At 46.5% G+C, this 21,743-nt stretch overlaps 1 protein-coding gene and 1 pseudogene across 2 annotated transcripts in view; one reads left to right on the forward strand and one right to left on the reverse strand.

The window, feature by feature from the left end:
- The window catches only part of LBH (limb bud and heart development), a 29,896-nt gene that overhangs the window by 4,236 nt on the left and 3,917 nt on the right, over nt 1-21,743 (forward strand). Inside the window, exons 1-2 of one of the 2 annotated variants that reach the window (XM_006910358.3) lie at nt 967-1,213; nt 3,798-3,900. In XM_006910358.3, coding sequence (XP_006910420.1) covers nt 1,188-1,213; nt 3,798-3,900 — 129 coding nt within the window. In that variant the 5' untranslated portion in view covers nt 967-1,187. Of the gene's footprint in view, nt 1-966; nt 1,214-3,797; nt 3,901-21,743 lie in introns of those variants that run through there. The other variant, XM_015588249.2, reaches the window with a different exon arrangement.
- LOC112478658 lies at nt 12,949-13,066 on the reverse strand (annotated as a pseudogene).

A 21,743-nucleotide genomic window follows, 5' to 3' on the forward strand; every position in this document is an offset into this window, starting at 1 on the left:
CGGAGTTGCAATTCCTGCTCAGTGTGGGAGGGGGTTTGACTGAAGGTCTTCGTTTCTCCTCGTTGGAGCAGATTTGGGAGCCAAGGCTGGTGGGGTGTGCTTGAGCGGCGCCCACCGCACCCCTGTCCGGCTCCACCGGCGTGTGTCTTTGTGTCCAGTGGAAAAACCTAAGACGACACCACTTCTTTTCTCAGACAAATAAAGCCCTCCAAGGACCTCAGGGCTGCAGACTAATCCCTCGAAAGCTAGCGCGACCCCCGCGGGCTCTTGGTTCCCCCCAGCTCCGCGTCGCCCCCCGCCCCAACCTTCCCAATGCCTCATTTTTAGCAGTGCTCTCATTTCCAGGCAGCTTGCCGGGGACAGAGGAGACGCGCGCCTCAGGCGCAGCGACCGAGATGCCGCGGGCGAGGATGCCAGGGAGAGGCCTTGTTTGGGAGATGAACGCTGAAGCGGGGTCGGGAGGTGTGGGCTGAGGACAGCGAGTGGGTGCAGAGGAGGGCACTGGTGCCAGGAGGCTAGGGTCGAAGGATGGCGCCTTCCCTAGGTTCAGTGCGGCTGCCAAGCGGTCAAGTCTGGAGCCAGTCCAGCGCCCTCCTGATGCCCACTGTCCTCCGCCCCCAAGCCTCCGGGGGTCCGTGCAGGGAGCGGGGCGCCGATGCAGGCGGGTTTGCAAGCGCCAAGCGGCGCTGACATTGAATTCTAGCCCCGGTGAGTGTGTGTGTGTGTGTGCGCGCGCGTGCGTGTCCACGCGCGTGTCTGCCTGTGAGTTGCGGGGAGGGGGCCGAGCTAGAAGCTGCAGCAAAGCACGGCCCTGCGGGAGCAGAGCTGAGCGCGCCACCGAGCCGCCGCGCGCAGAAGCTCTGAAGCCATTCATGATTTTGGTGACGTTATTCTAGGAGTGGGTGAGGGAGGGCGGGGCCTCCCTGGGCCGAGCCCCGCCCCCCGCCCCTATAAATACGGCTTCCCGGGCTCTTTGTGGGGCCGCGAGCTCGGTGGAGAACCAAGAGCTCCGTCTGCTCTGCCAACGCAGCTGGCAGTGGGTCTGTCTCCGGAAGGCGGACCGGCGAACGCCCAGTGCCCGCACTCGGCCGCCTGCTCCCTACCTGCCGCGCCCGTGACATCCTTACTCGGGACGCAGTGACCGTTTTTAAATCACAAGGGCGTGGGTCAGCCTCCCCTAGGACTTCATGTCTGTATATTTCCCTATTCACTGGTGAGTATCCTGCGCCCTCGGCGGGCATCAGTCTCGCGGCCGTGGCCGCGGGGACCCCGCGCTTGCTCGTGCCGGCTCCGGTGCGAGGGTGGCCGGGAACTAACCCAAGCCCGTGCAGGAGTCAACGTCAAGGTTGCAAAGGTGGGGGTGGGGGGACGGTGGTGCTGAGAGCATCCAGACAAAGGAAGTGAACTCAAAGCCCTCACTCAAGGAACGGCTGGGAAGGTGTGTATGTGGTGATTGGGTGCGGGGAGAAACAGGGGTCGCGCCTGAATCCCGCTAATAAAACCCTCTGTGCGGAGGGCTGCAGGAGGCGCAAGCCCTCCCTGGCACTGGGGGCTCCAGCTCTCCTCGGGCCCCTCCCCCCCTTTTTTTGTTTGTATGCAAGTCTCGGCGTCGAGGCCGGCGGCAGCGGGGCTGAGCTGGTGCAGCGGCGGCGTTTGCAGAGCTCCAAAGGGTGGTGGGGTTGGGGGGCGGGGATCGCTCTCCCCACACGTAACCTGTCTGAAGCCACAAGCAGCAGCACAAGCACACGCTGCACCCTCCCGACCCCTTTCCTCTCCATAGCTCTTAAAAACCGACGCGCCTTTGCAGGGGCCTGGGCTGAGAAGGAGCTGCCCTCTTCTGCCCCGGCTGGAAGAAGCCTGGGCCGTGCAGGGGTCGACCGAGGTTCGCAACCCACCGAGAATCTGGGCTGGGAGGGATGCGCCACGGCGCCCAGCTCATTGCAGAGCGAGGCCCCAGGCCGCTGGGACTTGCGTGCCGGCCGCTGCTTCCTTCCTGCTCTGGGGAAGAGGAGGAGCGGCCGGGGAGCGAGCGCTGGCGGCTCCGGAGCGCGCTCTCAGGTGCGGGCGAGGAGATCCTGACCCCGTGGGCTCTAGCTCGGCGCGGTCCTGCTTATCCCAGGCACGGGAAAGTTCATGCTTCTCGCATCAACTTTTCGGGCCCGCGCCACAGTCCGGAGCCGGGAGCGAGCACCCCTACCCCAGGCAAAGAGCCTGATGAGAGCCCTGTGTGCGCTCCTCTGGCAAAATTCTTTGCGAGGTCGACGGCAGCCTTTCCTTGACTCGGGAAGAAACTGCCTTTGGAGTCCCAGCTCCTCACCGGAAACTTGCCTGGACACCCAGCATCTTCGCTTAAGTCACCCCTCCCTCGTCCTGGCCTGGCTCTGTTTAGAGAGAAAACTGAACTATCAAAACAAAGTAAACATTCTTATACCCCTGAGGCTTTCGTACTCCTCTCCTGGGTGCCCCTTCCCTCCCATCTCCGTGGTGTGTGAGCAGCTAGGTGCCACATGGATGAGACTGAAAGCTATTAGAGGCTTTGTGCACTTGGCCACTCAAAACTTGCCAAAGAGGTTGTTAGAGCCTCAATCGGGGTTATTATCCCGAAGGTTTGGGGTTATTTTATAGTCGATTAGCACATAGTTCGCAGCACTCCCCCCTCCCTCGAGATTTGCCTTTTAGCATATCTGTGAGATATTTATTATTAGCATTATGGTAACAGACAGGGCACTGTGGCTCAGAGAAGTTATATGACTTGTTTAAGATCGCACAGCTCTTGATTGGCAGAGCTTGGACCAGAACCTATTGCTTGTTTTCACATCCAATGCCATTTCTATTCTATAGTAACCATAAAAAGAAGAAGAATTTAGTACCCCTATTTCCTTGGACATAGTCTCTCTAAAACCCGCCCCACTTTTTTATCTTTTTAATCCATGTGTGAAAGCATGATGATGAAAACATTGGTTATTTGTGTCGTGAATACATTGATTTCGGTATGTACCATTTGGCATTTTGCTTTCCAGAGTCTGTATGTGCCCATGGCTTGTGTGAGGATAATGGAACATTTGTATCCTGCTTTCGGAGTACAAAGTACTTTCACATGTCAGCCATCGGTGGGCCAGCTTGGCCCCTCTGGAAATTTCCTTTGCAATCAGAGTCTGGGCATCCTTAAGGCTTTTAATCCAGGGGATGTTTTTCAAGCTGTGAGCTTGCAGCTGCTGTGGCTGGGGCTAGAGAAGGGGGTTGGATGGCAGATGTGAAACTTGCAGAAAGCTGACCCCTTGGGGCTTAAAGTGGGACGTTTTGCAAAAAGGCACTCTAGAGTGACAGAGAAATTTGGGAAGGCGACATTGTTAGACTGAGGTTGACCTGTTATTATTATGTAATAATAATATGCAGTTCCCTTAGAGAAGGATTGAATCAGTTTTAATATAGACAGATGGACTTAGCTACCTACTGTGTTTCTTTTTGTTTTTTTTTTTTCTGGTTCTGTCACTTAAAAGAAAATCCAGAGTCACTCTGTGCCGGTGGGGACTAGACTAGTCCAGGAAAGAAGGGAAGTGGAGGTTTGCCAGAGAGGTTTTTCAGACAATGGCCTTTGTTGATCGAGGTGGAGGGCTCCGGTGCTCTGGGCTTATAAGGTGCTTCCTTGGGGTGTGAGCTTGTTTTTCTGTAAGTTCTGTTTTGCACACCTCTCATCCTGCCTCCAGACAGTCCCCTGATCTAACAGCAGAGCGCACCAAGAGTAGGAATGTGAAAGTGCGTATGTTTGTTGATTTTGGGTCTGGGTTTCTTGGCAGCCCTGACTATCTGAGATCGGCCGAGATGACTGAGGTGATGATGAGCACCCCATCCATGGAGGAGATTGGCCTCAACCCCCGGAAGGATGGCCTGTCCTATCAGGTGAGTTTAGTACTGAATTTCTTCTGGCTCTTCAGAGCTTAGTGGCTTTTGCTGAGCCTGGAGGCAGACTTTGTTCTGCATCCAAGTGCCACTTATAAGAGCTGTGTGACCTTGGGAAAGTCCCCTAATGCCAATAAGCCTCAGTTTTTCATCTGTAAAATGGGGCAACAATAGTCCTGACCTCATAGAATTGTGGTGAAGATCCGGCATGATGAGAGGATGTGTATAGGGTATTCATAGTTCCTGGGGCACAGTAAGGATTCAACAAACATGAGCTGATGCTATTAATTAGTCATCTTGGTGGCTGTGGCCTCTCCCGTTCATGGCAGGAAGTAATTTACACACTCAGGATTCAGACAGAACTTCCCTTCCCAGCCATGCCTTGGGCAGTGGGAACATGGCTATGAGGGGTGGCTCATAGGGAAGAGTGGTCTGGTGGAGGAATAGTTCCGTCAAGTGCTGCTTTCTTCTTCAGGTCGATGGTTGACCAACCAATTCCAACCTCAAGTTAGTGTTCAAACTATTTAGAGCTGAGAAGAACTTTCCCCAAAGAGAGGCTATCTCAGGGTCACCATTGCTGGAATCTAGCTTAGAAATTGTCCTGTACGGTGGATTCAAAATACATAAAGAATGAAAAAAAGTGACCAAAGTAAGTGCGTGCTTTGGGTTCTTAATGCACTGCTCCTTCTGGCCTGCAATGTTGCTCTGCCACTCCCCCCAAAGGTTACCTGCAGGGCAGTGAGCTTTTTAAGATTTCCGAGGAGAGCTTCTAGGTTATTACATTTGGGAGAGGAAGGAGTCTGTTTTTAAGGGAAAACCTTGGGGCTAGGGAATTTGTATAGGGTGGCTGGCCTAGGGAAGAAAAATGGGCATGTGATGGGCCCATTCAGCGATATCAATGGAATGTCTGCCGTGGGCCATGCACTTTATAGATGCTACGCGTTAGTCTTTACCATAACTCTGAGGTGGGAATTCTTGCTCTGGTCCACGGATGAGGAAACAGGCTCAGACTGAGTAGGCGATGGATCATGTGCCTGTACCTTGGGTTGGTTCTTGGCTAGAATCCAGACTTGCTCTGGCTGGTCATTCCTTAAAACCATTCTAAAGGCATTTATTTTGTAAAGGAAGAAACAATTGTGGGTGCAAGTGAGGGAGGGTGATCAAAGACTGCCTAGATGAAAGCTAAGGTTGGTTAAGGTAGTTCGGCAGGTGACAGCAGAGTCACCCACAGACACGTTTGGGAGGTTCACGAAGGCTCCTTTGTTTTGTGTCAGTATGGTCAAACCCTGTTCGCTGGCTGGAAATAAATATTCAGGTTGCCCGAGAGGGTATGAGGGGAATACCCTTTCCTGGTAGTTTTATACCTTCCACACCTAGAGTGGGTCTGAGCGAGACAACTGTATGCCCCACAGCCTGTGGGAGGGTAGAAGTTTCCTGGCTCAGCGGCTGGGGTGTTTTCAGATACTAGTTTCCAAGCCACTGAATCAGACTGAATCTCTTTGTGGTTACAGGTGAGATTTTCTTTCAGCTCTGAGTTTTAGATTTCTATCACAGAATCTTTCCAAACACAGTCGTCGGTATGTATTGTGTGTGCTTTTTATGTTCTCCTTTTGAATACGTCCCAGGATAAATGGCCAGGTCTTTCGGGGCACTTTTCTCAACACTTCAAGTCCCTCAGGCCATTTTGCTGGGTTTGAGGGTGAGGGCAGGTGACGATGGAGGAAGGGGGTACAACACTGGGTGAAGAAGCCGAGTTGGGCTGCAATGGTAGGAACTAAATAAAATCACCTCTGGACTCCTGAAATGTCTTGGCGCTGACTGAGAGCAGGGCCCTCAAATCTTCCCTGTGGTGCTGGACTGAGAGCCCCCCCAGTTCTCACAGCCCCTCAGGAAACCTGTCCCTGAGGCCTTGGTGGAGGCTACTGCTCAGTTCCAAAATATCTTACCTGGAACTTTAAAGCAGTCTGTCACAGGATTTCAGAAAGGTCTTCTGGTCACCTGATGAAGAGAGATGGGAGAGGTTGTTATGTTTAAGCAACATTTATTGGTCACTCACTGTGTGGAACGTGCTGTGCTGGGCTCCTGCACAGAGAGGCTTCAGGGCTCGTGTGGGAAACCAGCAGATTCGTAACAACTGGAACACAGGGAGTCTGGTGGAGCGACGCGAAAGCCTCCATCAATCCAGGTGTGGGTGGCAATGAGAAGGCTTGGAAGGAGGTCAGACTAGGGCTGGGCTTTGAAAGAAAATTAGGACTTTGAGAGGTCACCTCCATCTCTAGTCTAATTTTGTTGCACCTTCAGATACCCCTTGGCTCGGCCCTGTTGCTGCCAGGTGCAGGGCTCTGCAGAGAGCTGGCCTGACAATTGCCATATGACTGATCTTCTCTGGGCCCACTCAAAGCTGGTGCCATCCAATTAAACACATTCCCACCAGAGCTCTGGGGACTGGCTGGGACGGCACTCGGCTAAAGCCCGTCTGCTGTGCATGCTTGGGCTGTGCTCAGATCTGGGGGTGGGAGATCTTAGAGCTCTGTTTTTGGCATTCTGCCTGAGGGTAATAATAGTACATGGCTTTTTACTGAGACCTGCTTTTCCAAGGAACTGGAAGTGGGAAGGAGACATCAATCCCAACTTGGCAGATGAGATAGAATCTTAGGCTTGTCATTTGACCTTGAAACAATGTCGTAAAATAAATAGACACACAAGACTTTGTCAGTCATTCCCCCACCTTCCAGACCTACCAAGAACGAAGCTTTCCTGATTTCTCTGCCCCAGATGTGACCTTGTTCAACACCTGTGGCATTTTGTGCTTTGAAATGATGCTGCGCTGCGTTTTAAGGATATGAGTCATGCCTTACTTTCTCCCTGCCCAGGCCTCTAAGGGCAGGAGATGACTTCTCACCTTCTTGTGCCCATCAGCCAACACCCCTCTTGCACCCCGCCCCAGCTCAAGGTGCCTGCTGGCTCAGGGCCTTCACAGAACAAGCGCTAAGTGATGATGCTTGTTTCAGTGAAATCCAGTCTCTTGATTCTAAAGCTGGCCACCTTCACTTCTGCTTTAAAATCTGTGAGGGATCTCCTCAGGCTCATGCCTATCATGGCTTTGCATAGATGTCATTTTATCCCCTGAAAGTTTTAGGTAAGCCCTATCTCTTATGCTTAGAAGTAAGTGGATTTTTTTTGTGAGCATGTATAAAAATTAAAAGAGCTGGTGCTTTGTTTTGTCTTTCAATTCGTGAAATCCATGTCTGCTCACTCACTTGGCATGAATTATGACACCCGCTGGGTGAGTGAGTAAATGGTTACTAGAAAGTCTGAGTACATTTCAGACGGGCTGTGGGTGGCAGCCAGCTCACCTGGGCTGAGTGGGAGGGTCTCCATGAGGACAGTTGTGTCCCTGCGAGCTGCAGCTCCCTTCCCACACTGCATCGGGGGCCTCCTGTTCTCCTGCCCCTGGGATGAGACTGTCTTCTAAGTCTTTCTTCCTTTCCCCAATTCAAAGAAGTGGGCCAGTGGCTGCCTTGCACAGCCTTCTCCAGGGGCTCTAAGAATGTTGCGTTTTGGAATGCCTCTCTGACTGGGTCTCCTACCATGCTGTCCCTGATTGGCCTGGGCTCTGAATGGGGAAGAGTCCTGGGCATTTGCCTAGGGACACTGATGCTGCCATAACCCAAGGGTCCCAGCAGAGCACGCTGAGGCTTCTGCAGTTTTATCGCCCTTGCCAAGTTCTAGATAGAGATATGGCTACTTGATTTGTATTTAAAACTATCCCTTCTAAAACATCTGGACCAAGATCTGATAACTTTATCCTTCCCTAGGCTCTTTAAATTCCTCTCTGATCAGCACACATGTCCCTCATGGGCTGCCCTTTGTATTCCTTCTACTGTTTTCTTGGTCACGTACTCCTACCATCTGATGTCCATCTACCAGTCACATAGGCAGCAGGCGCTGCTTCTCAGGAAAGCCAGGGAGGATGTGCTGTAAACCAGAGGGAGCTAGATCTTCATGCACCACTGTGCCCCGTGCCTGTGCCTTGCCTTTGATCCACAGAGCTCAGAGCCTCCCTGTGTTTTCCCTCGCATTTCCCAAGACAGGAGGGAGGGATATCTTGGCATTTTATACGGGAGGGAGAGGGACAGCGCGGAATGACCTCTTCTTGCACATCCCTGTCATTTGCTTCTGGCAGTCTGAAAGCCTCAGTTCTAGCTCTGCTTTTAGGACGGGTCTAAAGCACTATGCTGGATGAGGGCTAGCCTCTCCCCAGACAGGATCTCTCTGCCTTTTTTTTTTATCTCCCAGGCCCAACAACAGCAACTCCTTTCCCGCCCCCTCCTCACTCTTTCTTAGAAGCGGCACCTCCTCTGTCAGGGAACAGGCTCAGTTTAATCACTAAAATCAGGCAGAGGTTCAGAGACACTTTGTCTTTGCTCACATCTACGCCGAGGCTTCCTTTGTGAAGATGCCCTGAGCCTGGCTTTCCTTGTGCTGCTCCCACCTGTGTGAATGCACATGTTGAAATAAGTGATGGGTTGAGTGTCCTCCCCAGCTTAAGCCCTCAGAGAGGTTCCTCTTCCATGTCCCTACCTCTGTCTCCCATAAGCCCCAGCTCATGGGGTGGTTCTGGGCATAAGTCAACATCTAGCTTTGTCTCTTCCTCCTTGTGCCCCTTGTCTTGTTGGTTACCCCCAGCCATGGTACCCTACGTGTTCTACTGAGCGGTCACATGGAAGGCCTATGGTCACCAGGAAACCGTCTTTCACAACATCAGACTTAAAAAGCCTCAGTTGTCCCTGGAGAGATATAAAGCTAAAATTCCAAAGCACTTGGCAGGAGACGTCCAGCATGGACACGACATGTTACTGGAATCACAAAGAGTTTTCTTTCTCTTATCCCTACCTCCTCCACCCTGCTCCCTCCATGGTACAAATCATAATCATGTGATGCAGAATAGGCGGTTATGGCCACATGGTTCAGAATCACAGGAGGTCTGTTTCTTTGAGTGGCGTTGGGCCTGTGTCTGCACAGACTGCCTCCTTCTGAGTCAGTGTACACTTTGTTCAGATCAAGTCTACTTTGTAAGAGGGATCCAGCACCTTCCTTCCTAGGCCCAAAGCCTTGACACAAACATCGCGTTCTTCACTGTTTTGGAATGCCTCTGGGTTAGGGCGTGCAGAGGGCTGGAATTATTTCCATGGGGGATTCACCCCCCTCTCCCCCCAGCATGCACACCAGGGTCACAACGGTGAGTCTGTAGCCTGGCCAGGGAGAAAACAAGCTTTCTCCACGTTCCTAGCCAACACGCTGCACACTGGAACCATACAACCCGGCCTTCTCTCAAAGGGCCCGTGTTAGGCCTGACGCCTCTCAAGTGCTGGTGTGTTCATCGGTCCCCAGAGTAGGGTCCATGTCTTAGACTGCGCTTTGTTCCCTCACGCCGGCCACGGTGTTCCACAATGGTTGCTTACTGAGTGCTGAGTAATGGGTCAGCGCCCCCCGCCCTTTCCTGCACCGAGAATGATCCCTTTACTTTGGCCATCCTGTGGCATAGATTTTTTATAGGATCAGCATTTTCTTTACGTCAACCCAGTCTCCCACGCTGGATGGAAAGGAGGATTGTACCATTAGGCAAAGGGATGAGATTGGGTGATGAATCTTGTGACTGGAGCCAAGAGCTATTCCTGGGTGTCTAGTGAATGTCCTGAAATGATCTTTTAGGCCCGAGTCCTGAAATAATCCTCGGAGGATATGAAGACAGGCTCTCGTTTACACGGAGCCCAGAGTTGACAGGGCTTCTCTCCCTCTCAGTCTCCTGGCCACTGCGCCACCTCTGCTGCCCCTCACTTCACCACCTGCCCTTTGCTTGTCCCCAGGCCCACCCACCTCAGGAAGATTCTTTATCAGTAAATCAAATCCTGTGTCTGCTGCTTCACTCCTTGGCTGGGGGAGGGCCCCTTATTTTACAGACCAGTCTGAGAAGAAAATTGAAATTAGCCAAAGGTTTCTCCAGACTGTTGTCCAGTTAGCATTTTGACCTGAAGGGCTGTTTAGAAGCTCCCTTGGCCCCCTCCTCGCTAGAACTGATTGCCTTGCACTGTCAGAATCTCCTTTTTGGTAAACTGTTTAGAAGAGGCACCTGAGCATTTAGCTGAAGCAGCACTGACTACTTGCTTCTCGGCCAGGAATTTCGTTGGAGCCAATGGAAAGGAAGATTCTGGATGTCTCACTCAAAGGAGAGTTAGCCTGAGCAAGGAGGGCCTTCACCAACCTCAGTCCAGAGGTGGTTGGTCTGTAGGTCTGACTTTCTCCACACTTGAACCTGAAGGTGGTTCCCAGGCAGAATTAATAGTATAACTTGAATTTATCTTCTGCTTTTACTTTGGAGAGTGGAAGCACTTGCTCAGCTTGGAATTGAGAGGCCTCCTTGGCTTTCCCAAGGGTGTGTGTGTGTGTGTGTGTGTGTGTGTGTGTGTGTGTGTGTGTGTGTTTGGGGCAGGGGTGTGTGATAATTATAAAGGTACAATTTATTCCTTTCAGAAATTTATGAAAATATAGAGAAGTGTAAAGAAAAACAAAACACCCATATTCCTATCACTGAACTATTGTGGTCTGTTTACTTCCAGGTTATTTCTATGTGTTTATATTTAAAAAAAAGAAAAAAAGAAAAAAAAAAGAAATTGAGATGATATTGTCTATGCTGTAGTGAATCTTTTTTTTCACTTACTGTAATATCGTGACTGTGTTCCTGTCATTTGGTTTTCTTTGTATAATGGCATTTATCTTGCCATGTACCACTTTTTATTGCTGAATATTTAGGTTGTCACATATTTTGTTCTAATAAAGAGCTCTGCTCTGAGCCTCATTTTTCATAAATCTCTGCATAGGTCTGATTCATATCCTTGGAATAAATTCCTGGAAGTGAAGTTAATGATTCAAGGAGATTCAACATCATTAAGCTTCTTGATTATATATTACCTTAAAAACAGAAAACAACAACAAAAAAAGTGTTTATCAAAATATAAGCTTCCAGCACTGAATGCTCTAGCAAATAGAATCTCAGAGGTATAAACTCTATAGAGATGGAGTAATGGAGGAGCTTTGTGGATTGAGTCAGAAAGGTGTTTGGTTATTTTAAAGTGTTTAGGAGATGTTGTATACCTTCCTCTAGTTTGTTAATTGCTTATTTTGAGCTGAGATGATAATAGTTGATGGTGTTCAGACAATTAGCCAGCATTGCAAAATAGCTGGTGATCATATTCTTGTCCCACAATGGGTATGTCGACATGCTCTGTGGATTACAAATGTATATTTGTATATATTATGTATACAAAACTATGTATTGCCTTACTTATCTCCTTTATTCTATTAATGACATTGGAGCACTGCGTGACCTTAAAGAAGACCAGGAAAGTTGCCTCAACCTTGAGACCCATGAAGAATGAAAAGATAAGATGTTTAGTCCCCTGAGCCATCTCGGTTTTCCTGGGGTTCCAGGCCTGGCTCATGGAATGGTCATGGTTCAGAAATATTGCTTTCCTGAAGTCAAGGATGGACTGGGCTCTAATGAGTAGATCTGAACATAATAGAAGTGTTAGGCCTAGTGTTTAACTCTGCAAGGCTCTAGATGCTTTGCAACAAGTAAACAGCCTAGGACAATATTCCAGTAGGGTCCACATACTTCTGATGATTTCAAAAGTTAACTTAGGTTTTAACACAGACAAACTTTTAAAATGTTACTATATTTTTATGGTAACTACCGATGATAAATAATACTAGCTTTCCATTTATGTAGTGATGAATTTTATTTTAAAAAATGTTTTAAACAAGTGAGTAAAGAAAAAAATATAATGGAGCCATCGTGTGTGTGAACATGAAGGAATAATGACAGTGGTGATCGACTTCCTGGGGCCGATGACACTTGTTACCATGAAGGAATTTTTTTCTTCAAAAGTCGAATGTATCCTCTTAGGTGGCAGCTATACTAAATTATGATATCTGTATTTCTTTGGTCATTTGTCCCCTTGGATATGACAGTTGAAGATCAGAATCTTTCCTGTCTGTTTTTTTGGCATCCTAATGTTGGACGTTTTCATGCCAGCCAAATTACTCCTTAATAATGATATATAAAACATTATTATTAACATATGTAAATAATATATATAACACCTTAGATTTTAGCAGTGTTAAAACCAGAGGACAGCTGCCCCTGGGGTTCACAGAAACTTTCCAAGGGATGTGACATTTTCGGAAAATCAATTTCCACATCTTCAACTTCCTTCTGTTGCTTTTCTAAAATTGCATTTCCTGAAGACAGGCTTCACCAGTTTTCTTTTCCTACCTTTCCTGTCATGATTACCCTCCTCCTACTTATAAAAGAAGGATCTGCCACTCACCCTCTTGAATCTTTTAAGGTACTTTTCCCCAGGATATAGAAACCTTAGGGACATCAAACAAATGGATCATTCAAAATGTTTACTGTCTAGGAAGCTCCATAAATCCTACCCATAGATCACCCTAAGAAACCAGTCTCAAAAAATATACCTTTGTGTTTAATAATTATTCATTGTATGTTTATTAATCAGTTATACACTAATAGCTGCAATAAGCCAATCCAGAATTTTTTATTATTATTAACAAGCCTTAGGATCACAGGATATAAAACTATTAAATGTCAATTTATATGCATAAATACATCTTTTCATTGCAGAGAAGTGTGAAAGCTAATGACTGAAAACTTTCGAACATAAAAATATATTACGTTAAGAAAAATCCTATAGGGAAGTAGACTGGAAATACAATTTCAAGTAGAGAAATGAATAAGATTTGACTTAGGAGCTTGTTTATGAGGTTTTAAAAAATAGATGATGGTTACTATCAAATTGTTATAATATTGATAAGCCACTGAGTGCATTTAAAAGAGTGGTATAAAACTCTTACTTTTTTTTAATTTAATTTTTATGTTTTAAAATTTTTTCGGTGAGGCAACCCTTGGTTGACCTCACAGATTGCAAGGATCTTGTCAGCTCACAATCCCTTATTTTTTATTTTTTACGCCTACAGCACCTGGTCTTCCTGCTTGGTCTCCCATCCAAGTACTAACCAGGCCCGACCCTGCTTAGCTTCCGAGATCAGATGGGATCGGCCCGTTCAGGGTGGCATGGCCATAGACTAAAACTCTTATTTTAAAATGTTAACATTAATAATATATCAGAAGATGTCCGTTTAAAAACATGTGAAAGGAGACACGGTTATTCTTTTAGGGAGTACACAAACAAAAAGTTTATAGAGACCATGGACATATTCCACTTTTCTCGGAATCAAAATGTAGCACTACAGCGTCTAGGGTGGGGCGGCACCTTTGAGACGGGCCCATCTCCTATCAGATGTGGGAATGCGCTCTACAGTAGCATGGCATTGGGTCACCTAGATGGTCTTTGGACACTGGCAGTGACAGGGAGCTCAGACCCTCTCAGCATAGCAGGATTATGGACTACGAATTTAGGTAACTGGCTTCTAATATTGGCTTTGCCACAGTCTGTGTCATAATCACGTCACCTCTTTGGGCCTTGATTTTCCTCTTTGTAAGGGAGAGTTGATTGTAATGTTTTCATTAGAAAATTGTATAATGAAGTGAAATCCTCCATCCTGATCCTAGATCGACTCCTGGAGTTAAAAAATCTGCTCTCTTCCTTATGTTACCTCGCAAATATTGAAGGCAAGCTTCTATGTTCCCCTCAAAGCTTTTCCAGTTTTAAAATATATTGACCTTGACTTAGGTGGTCATTATCCAGAGAGTGTTTTTTTTTCTCTAGGCCAGCGGTTCTCAAACTTTCTGGTCTTAGTCCCTTTTACATTCTTAAAAATGGTTTAGGACCCCCAGAGATATTCGTTTATGTGGATTATATCTTTTGATTGTATCTTTTGCAAATTATATCTTTAAAATTTTTAATTTATCAATTCCTTTAAAAATAACAATAAAACCATTACAATTTAATATAAAGAACAGTTTATAATAACAACAATACTGTTTTTCAAAACAAGAAAAGTTCAGTGAGAAGAAAAGCATTGTTTCACATTTTTGCAAATCTATTTGGTATCTGCCTTAATAGTAGATAGCTAGATTCTCATCTGCTTCTGCATTCAATCTGTTGTGGTATGTGTTGGTTGAAATTAATGAAGAAAATCTGGTCTATGCAGACATATAGTTAGAAAAGGAAGAAATATTTCAATAGCTTTTTCATATGTTTTTCTTTGATATTTCACTAAACCTCGACACATAGTAATTCCTTAAAAGTTAGTGGCAATGCGGAAGCTGAAAGCTTATCAATGAACTTCCTATACTCTTACATTAGAATCCATTAGTCTCTCTTACACTTTGAATCTTTTACCCACGCTTGGTTTTGTAATATGGTACATTGATCATTTGGAAAATATAGGTTCACTGAGTTATGCAGATCTTCTAAATGTTGATATATTTCATTATGTAATACAAAAAAAAAATCACATTTGTTAATATCTCCATTGGTCTCATCAGAAAATTTTCAAGTATTAGGAAACTGCCTAGTTTACGGTAGCTGATACAAGTTTTCCAAAATTCTGATTTTTGTTTTAAAGCTCAATTTTTATCATTGGTAACAAATACCATCAGTCATTTTTTTTTTTTTTTTGAAGTGACAGGTTCATTTTACACATTTTTGAGAGCATGTCTGCCAATTACTCAGGTCTAAATTACCATAGTTTGTGGATCATTCTTTCAAGTAAAAATGGTGTTCCGTGGAAAAGATGGCTAGTTCAGCTTGCAACTCAATCACATAAGTGCTTCATTTTCCTCAAGATAACCATTGTGCATTGATATGCAGAAGAAGTGTTTTATGCTGACTTTCCATTTTATTGCATAGAATATTAAAACAATGTGCACTTAAGAGTCCATATTTAATAAAAATTAATTTTTACTTCATCACAGATGTAATTTTTTTAAACCATAAGTGTGAGGTGGTGAGGAATATTATGATTACAAGTATAGTTTGCTGCTGCTGCATTCATTAATTTTTGCTAAGGTGCTGGCAATTTCACCCGCCACTGTTTTTTATACCATTAGTGCAAGTGTTAACACAGAGAAAAAGGCAAATAACACCTTAGTGTTATTAAGAAAATGTTTAACTCCATGGATATCCTCTCTCTTGAAAGGACCTTGGGAATTGAACTTTGGGAACCACTGCTTTAGACTGACCAGAGCATGTTTTGTCAGAGGACAGCAATGCCCTTACCGTTGATATAGACAACCTCCATGAGATGAGGGACCGCTAGGCATGTAGTCTTGTTTGCTTCATTTTTTTGCATCGATGTTCCTGTTATGATCAACTAGAATCTTCAAGCCTCTTTTACAGGACCTACTATCAAGCAAGGCTTCTTGTTGGGGAAGAAAGAAAGATTTTAACTTAAAGAAAGACAGGTAATTTAGTTGATGACCTCACTTTGGGACAAGATGAGTTGGAGGTGATGCATCTCCTCCAAGTGGGGACATTTCCCAGATGGTGGGAAGGTGGAAGTGCAGCTATAGCGTGGGGAATCCTTACCCTAAGATGGATAGGTGAAGCCGGGAAGCTGCCTGAATCTCAAGAAAAGCCTAGGATGACAGAGTCCAGGGAGGCACAGGGAAGATGAGGTTAGACAGGTCAGGTGAACCTGAGCAGCATCGTGAGAATCAGGAGAGCGTATAAGGCCAAAAGCAGGCTGACTGGCCTGGTCATGTGCTGTAGAGGTGGTGGTGACCAAAGGCTGAGCAAAGGCCATGGGGCAGGGCTGTAAGGAAGTCTTAGAGACTTGAAAGCTATTTCCACACAGGGATGGGTTTGGAAGCCTTGTTTTAGGGATTAAGAAGGGAACTCCAGACACGGATGGGATGGCTGTGGGACCAAGCCAAATGTTCAAGACTTTTGTTTCCAAAATGAAGAATGAGGGTATGGTTGGAAATGGCAGCTGTGTCAGTCTAGTCTTTCTGAGAGGAAGTGTGGCTGTGGGACATTTGTGTAGCTCCAATGGAGAAGGCTGGAGAGAGGGATCTGTCTTCCCCAGAGGTGACTGGAAGGCACATCTTCTTTCCAAAGGGCAATGATGGTATAGTTGCAGGAGGTATTTGAAATCATCTCCAGCCTGATAACTGCAGCCTTTTCTCATCACCCTGGAGAACTTTGAGGAACATTCTTTAAAGTTTCAAAAGCCGCATCAGCTTTCTGGGCCCAGAGTTATCAGCAGTAATTAGTGCTAATTAATCGGAATTTGGAACTCTCGACTTGCAGGATGGGTGTGTGTTTGAGAGATGTTTATGAGGGTGGTGTTTATCCAGAGGATTTCCTTTTCTTTTAAGTTTCAAGGCTGGGTGCTTAAGCATCTTTAATCCAAAGGAAGGAGATCCAACAGTTATAAAGCCCCAAATATCTGCTCAGGTCTCCTATGGATTAGAGACACCAGAAGGGTAGGAGAGGGTGAGGTGGATATTCCGTAGCCCCAGTCCAGGGGAGATTTGAGTGAGTTGAGAATCTCAAGGATGGCGAACCTGTGACTCACATCAGAATGGAGACCAGAGAATGTTTTTCCCTCCCCAAATCCAGTAAGTAGCCACTCTGCCCCTTTGCAAAATTCTTTCTGTTCTTACCAGCCACATTTTACTCTGAAAAGTCAATAAAGTGTAAATGATGATGATGATGATAAGATAGCAGGAAGCAAGTATTTCAAAGAGAATATTTCTTGCCTTCGTCTATTGTTAGCGGCCAAAAGTGGGTGTACTTTTCATTTGAATTAGTTGCTGCTCATTCATTCAGCCCTAGGAAAGCCCAGATGCTGTTAGAGATCTGCCCATTGTTACGAACCAGCCCCTCCTGGGAAGGAATAAACATACAAGGCCAATCCATTGTTCTTCAGCAAAAATAAGAAACTCAGGCTTTGAGAAGCCATGGGGCAGGAGGGGTCTGAAGCCATGGAGCAGGAGGGGGAGGTGCATAATGAGAACACCTCTAGCTGTAGGGGCTTCTACCGAAAAGACCAGAATCTGGACAAGGCAGTGGCTATTCTTCCCGCTGGCCTAACCCAGGCCCTGGGAAAACGGAAGCACTGAGAAGAAAGTGATGAAGTCAAAACATTTCTCCAAATAACCTGGCCTAGAATTTATGAGCACAAACCCAAGAGTGCTGCTAAGTTGCTCCTGTCCCAGGCCATAAATATTGATTTTCTGGTCCCTTGCTCTAAATGTTCCTTAGAGACCCCAGCTTTACCTAATAAGAACCATCATTAGGAATTTAAAGTTTATAGAATATGTTCATACATACCTCTATGTGATTCTCTCCAAAGCCCTATAAGGTAGGAAATAGCATTAATCCCAATTTATAGATGAAGAGGGGAGGGAGATGGGCCTCCACATCTCTGAGCTGGTCCAGTACTGTACTAGTGCTCAACATATAGCATCGCAGACTCCTTCCAACAATACTATAAAGTGGAAATTTCTTCCTCATTTTACTCAGGAGGCAACTGAGGCTCAGAGCAGTTAAAATGACTTGACCATGGTCACAGAGACAATATGACATAGGGGCCAGGTCAAAGCCAGATCTTTCAGACTCCTGGTCTATTAGTAGGAGTGATTTTCCATAGCAGGTCAAAGGTTGATTTTTCTCTCCCCCTCTGGAACCAGAGAGAGGAAATGTAACTGTAGTTTTGTACGCTGAAGCGGATGGCTCTCAGGGCCTCGGGGAGCTATCTGGTTATTCATCTCAGGTCCTCTGCCCTGCCTCCCCTGCCTACCCCACCCCAGCACTCCTCTTTCTTTCCTCTGTTCCACCAGAGAGGAGCAGGATGGCCAAGCTCCTGAGGTCTCAGCTTGCAGAGCTGGTAATTAGCCCTTTGTGTCGAGTTAACCACCTTTCATCTCCCCTACCTGCTGGTGTCCGCTTTCCCTATTAGCATCTCTCAGCTCTTTGCTGAGCCCTCCACCCTCTCTGTGTCCAGCTCAGGTTGTTTGTCAGGCATGATGGCTAAGGGACGCAGGCACACAGGGGAGGGCTGCTGCAACCAGAATCGCTCACATTTTCCATCCTAGGTGCCAGACATCTCTCTCCTCTCTCCACCCTAGAGACAGCCAGGTTTAGGTCACCTGGCTTAGAAGCAGACAGTTGATAGCTTGGCCCCCAAATTTCGGGCCTTTGGAGCTCTGGTATTGCCTTTCAGTTCCCCTCCATGGCTGAAACGGGAGCTGACTGACTGGCAACTTTTTATACTTAAACAAAAAGCCTACTGACTAATTCCTCATCTCCAGGGGCTCACCCTCAACCCCAGACTTCTGCTCTGAGGCTGCCTGTGTTGGTTCATCAGCCAGACAGCCTGAGTTTTCCTGGACAGTTCTGCTCTCATTGTCCTCATATTTAAACATTTACGTTTGTGCTGTCCAATGCAGTAGCCACTGGCCACATGTAGCTATTTAATTTAAATTTATATTATATTTACATATGCCATAAATTTAAAAATGAAAGAAAATTAAAAATTTTCGCCTCATTTCAAGTGCTTGATAGCCACATGCAGCTAGTGGCTACTGTCAGGCAGCACAGACAGACAACACTTCCATTATCACAGAAAGTTCTGTTGGACAACTCTGATCTATAAAGCCAGAAATTCTAGTATATTGGCATCCAAACTACATCTCACAGACCGTTTCTTCCTCTTAGAAGGTCTTAATTTTTTCTTGACTGTTCAAGTAAATACATTTGAGTTTCTGAAAACATCAGGGCCTGTTGGCATTAGAAGCCACCTGGCAAAGGAGGCCTCTGAAGACATGCCCCCTATAAAATTCACCATTATCAAGTTTGAATGCCTGCTATTTCTACACAGTGGGACATGTGGGACCCGGGATATTCTTGATGTGTATGATCTTCAAAACTTCACTCCATTTACAAAAGAGGGAACTTGGGTGTCTATTAGTTTCATCCAACTCATCAGCTGTGACAGCCTAATGTGACAGCTGGATGTGGAATCCATTGCTGGCAGAAGGAGGATTGGATAGAGCGGAGAGAATCATAGCTGGAGATGGATGCTTCTAGATCTTCCCTGTCCTGGGAATGAGGCTGCAAAATGCCTATCAGAGCCTCCCTATCTTCCTTTCTGGACCTAAGCCTTTGCTACAGAATGAGGAGACAAGGATTTTTTTGGGGGGGGGCAATTTTGGTCTTTTTTTTTTTCTGTCCAGAGAGCAGAGGCGCTTTGGGGTAAGAAATTTAACCAGAAGCAATTTCTTTCTGGAACAAGGGCAGTTCCTTATTCTCTGCCAGTTCATGCAGGCAAACAGCATGCCGGGCTGGCCTGCTGCCTCAACCCTACCTGTCATGTGCTTGGCAAGTCTGACTTGAGTCCTTTTTTCCACTGGCTTCCCCACCCCGTCAAATTACAGTTGCAACCTCTCATTTTTCTGCTGCCTAGATGATTAAAAAGCATGACTTAGTGGAAAAATCTTGACCTCCTTAGGGTCACCCTCTTAAGCAGCTGTCGTAGATAAGATTGTGCTGGCAAAATACTCAGCAATACTTTGCAAGGCTTTCTGTCTGTATGTAAGGAAATGAGAAGCTGTTTGCTTCTGGGTGCCTTTTGTTTGTCTTTGGAGAGAGCTACAATTTTCAGAGGCATAAACTGGTTTTATCTGATAATAAAGTAAAATCTTCGATGGAAGGGTTAGATTATTATAGTGATTTTTTAAAATGTAATTAACAGACTTTGTAAAAAAAAAATTTTTTTAAATGGCGCCTGCTTTGAACAATTCAGGGAGCAAAGTTCTCTGACGACTAAGCAGTACCAGAAGTTCAATGCTCAGACTTCTCCCAAGGACTTAAAAGACTTAATTTGCAGCTCCTGGTATGAAAAGCATTGTTTGGAGTTATTTTAATTACTGTTAGTATTGCTGCCTCTTGCTTGGAGATTGAATACTTACCGTAGTCCTGTTGAAACTGTTCCAAGAAGGACATTCCAATTCGAATTTAGCATATGTCATCTTTGTATTTGCCAAGATCTTGTACCCATCTATTGAGATAAAAAGGTCTCAAAAGGAGAAACTGAGGCACGGGTGGTTGAGACGACTTAGTTGGGGTTATGCAAGTGGTATCAAGGACATAGTGAGAATCTGGGGTCTGTGGCTGGACGACATGTTATTAAATGAATGCCTCGCCTGAAGTCTTTTAGCTCTGAGTTTGGGTCTCCAGTCAGTCACTTCCTAGTTCCATGGTCTTGAGTAAGTTACTTGCCTTCTCTGTACTTCATTTCCTCTTCTATATAATAGGGATCACAGCACCACAGACTTCATAGAATTATTGTGAAGACTGAGATTCTGCTCAGCGAATGTGCCTGGCATTCTTCCATCATCATCATCATCAACGTTTTAATGTATTCTCTCCTAATTTTATTTAAAGACCTATTCTTGGCTTAAAACCAAGTTTCATGCTCTCCACCCTTACTGTCCTCTTCCTACTGTTGGCCTTGCTTCTTCCTGTCCCTTTCATGCTTCCTCAACTTGGATGATCATAGTTAGAATCTGGAGTCACAGGGTAGGCACAGCCCTAGGTTTGAGGTCAAAGGGTAGAGTCAGGAGCCCAAGTCTGTCCTGGGCAAGGTGTCCATCTCCTCTTACTATTTCACAGCTCTGTCTCAGGTCCTGAAGATTTAGAACAACTGTCCAGAATGGGAAGCTCAGCCTCTGGACCTGGCTGTCCAGAGGATCATCCTGGGGCCTCCAGCTGCCAAATGGGCAGTTAAAGCCCCGAGTCTTGCCCACTCTCCCTGGTCAGTTTTCTTTTTGTGAGTTGAGAGTGTCGACCCAGTGGCATCCATTTATTTCAAAAGGTATCGTGCTGAGGAGAGCAGATCTAGGAGTGAAACCTGGCTCTTGCATGTGACCCGCAGCGCCCCGGAGCCCCGTTGCTCCTGGACGGGAGGTGTGTGAAAGGGTTTTATAAACTGTAGCATGCTTTCCGCTCATTGGGGTTCTCCCCGCTCACTCCAAAGCTGGGTTTGGAAGGGCGCCTTGTGTCGTCACCCGAAAGGAGGAGCTCTATGTGAGGAAACATGAGGCAGGGCCCAAGGAGGCCACTTGACCCTCTCCCTGCTCAGCACACGCGGGTCTGTGTGCACAGCACAGTCCAAGGGCAGAACTGTAGAGTTGGCTGTGTCAGGAAGAGAAAGACCACCCAGTGGGGGTCAACCTTTCTTATGCCTTCACCTCCATTCACCGAGCCCCTCCTCTGCCTTGTTTTCCTCCTGGCTGCCATTATGGTACTTTTTATAAAGCTTGTTAAGTCTTTAATGATGCCTGGTTGTGCAGCTGGCTTAAGACTTAATCCCCAGCAATGGGGCTTTATTGGATAAATGGTTAATAATCACTTGTCTGCAGGGATTGGGGAGGTTTTGTGGAGGCCTGTGATTCCTGGAAGCCCCACGTGACCTGTGACGTGGTCAGTGACGTGACTGGGACAGCACTGCTTCGGGTTGGGGGATAGTAAGATGAGCCACCCTAATAGCACCATGGAAGGCCTGAGTTTGTAGGAGAGTATTCCTTCTACTTCTGGAGACAGAGGACACCTGTCTGCTGCCATAGACGTGTCTGGATCTCAGCCAGGCACGGGCAGTCCCTGGGATGTCTCCACCCACTCCAGGTTTTGCTTTCCTTTCTTTGCCATTAACAAGCCATGTGACCTCAAGCAAGTCTCCTGACCCCTCTGGGCCTCAGTTGCCTCATCTATCAAATGGAGAGGTTGGAAGAGATGGTCTTGGAGGCACCCTGTGATTCTGTGAGCTCCAGTGTCCCAGATGGAGTCTTCTCA

This window comes from Pteropus alecto, unplaced genomic scaffold (assembly GCF_000325575.1).
Source record: "Pteropus alecto unplaced genomic scaffold, ASM32557v1 scaffold61, whole genome shotgun sequence".
NCBI classification, from domain to species: domain Eukaryota; kingdom Metazoa; phylum Chordata; class Mammalia; order Chiroptera; family Pteropodidae; genus Pteropus; species Pteropus alecto.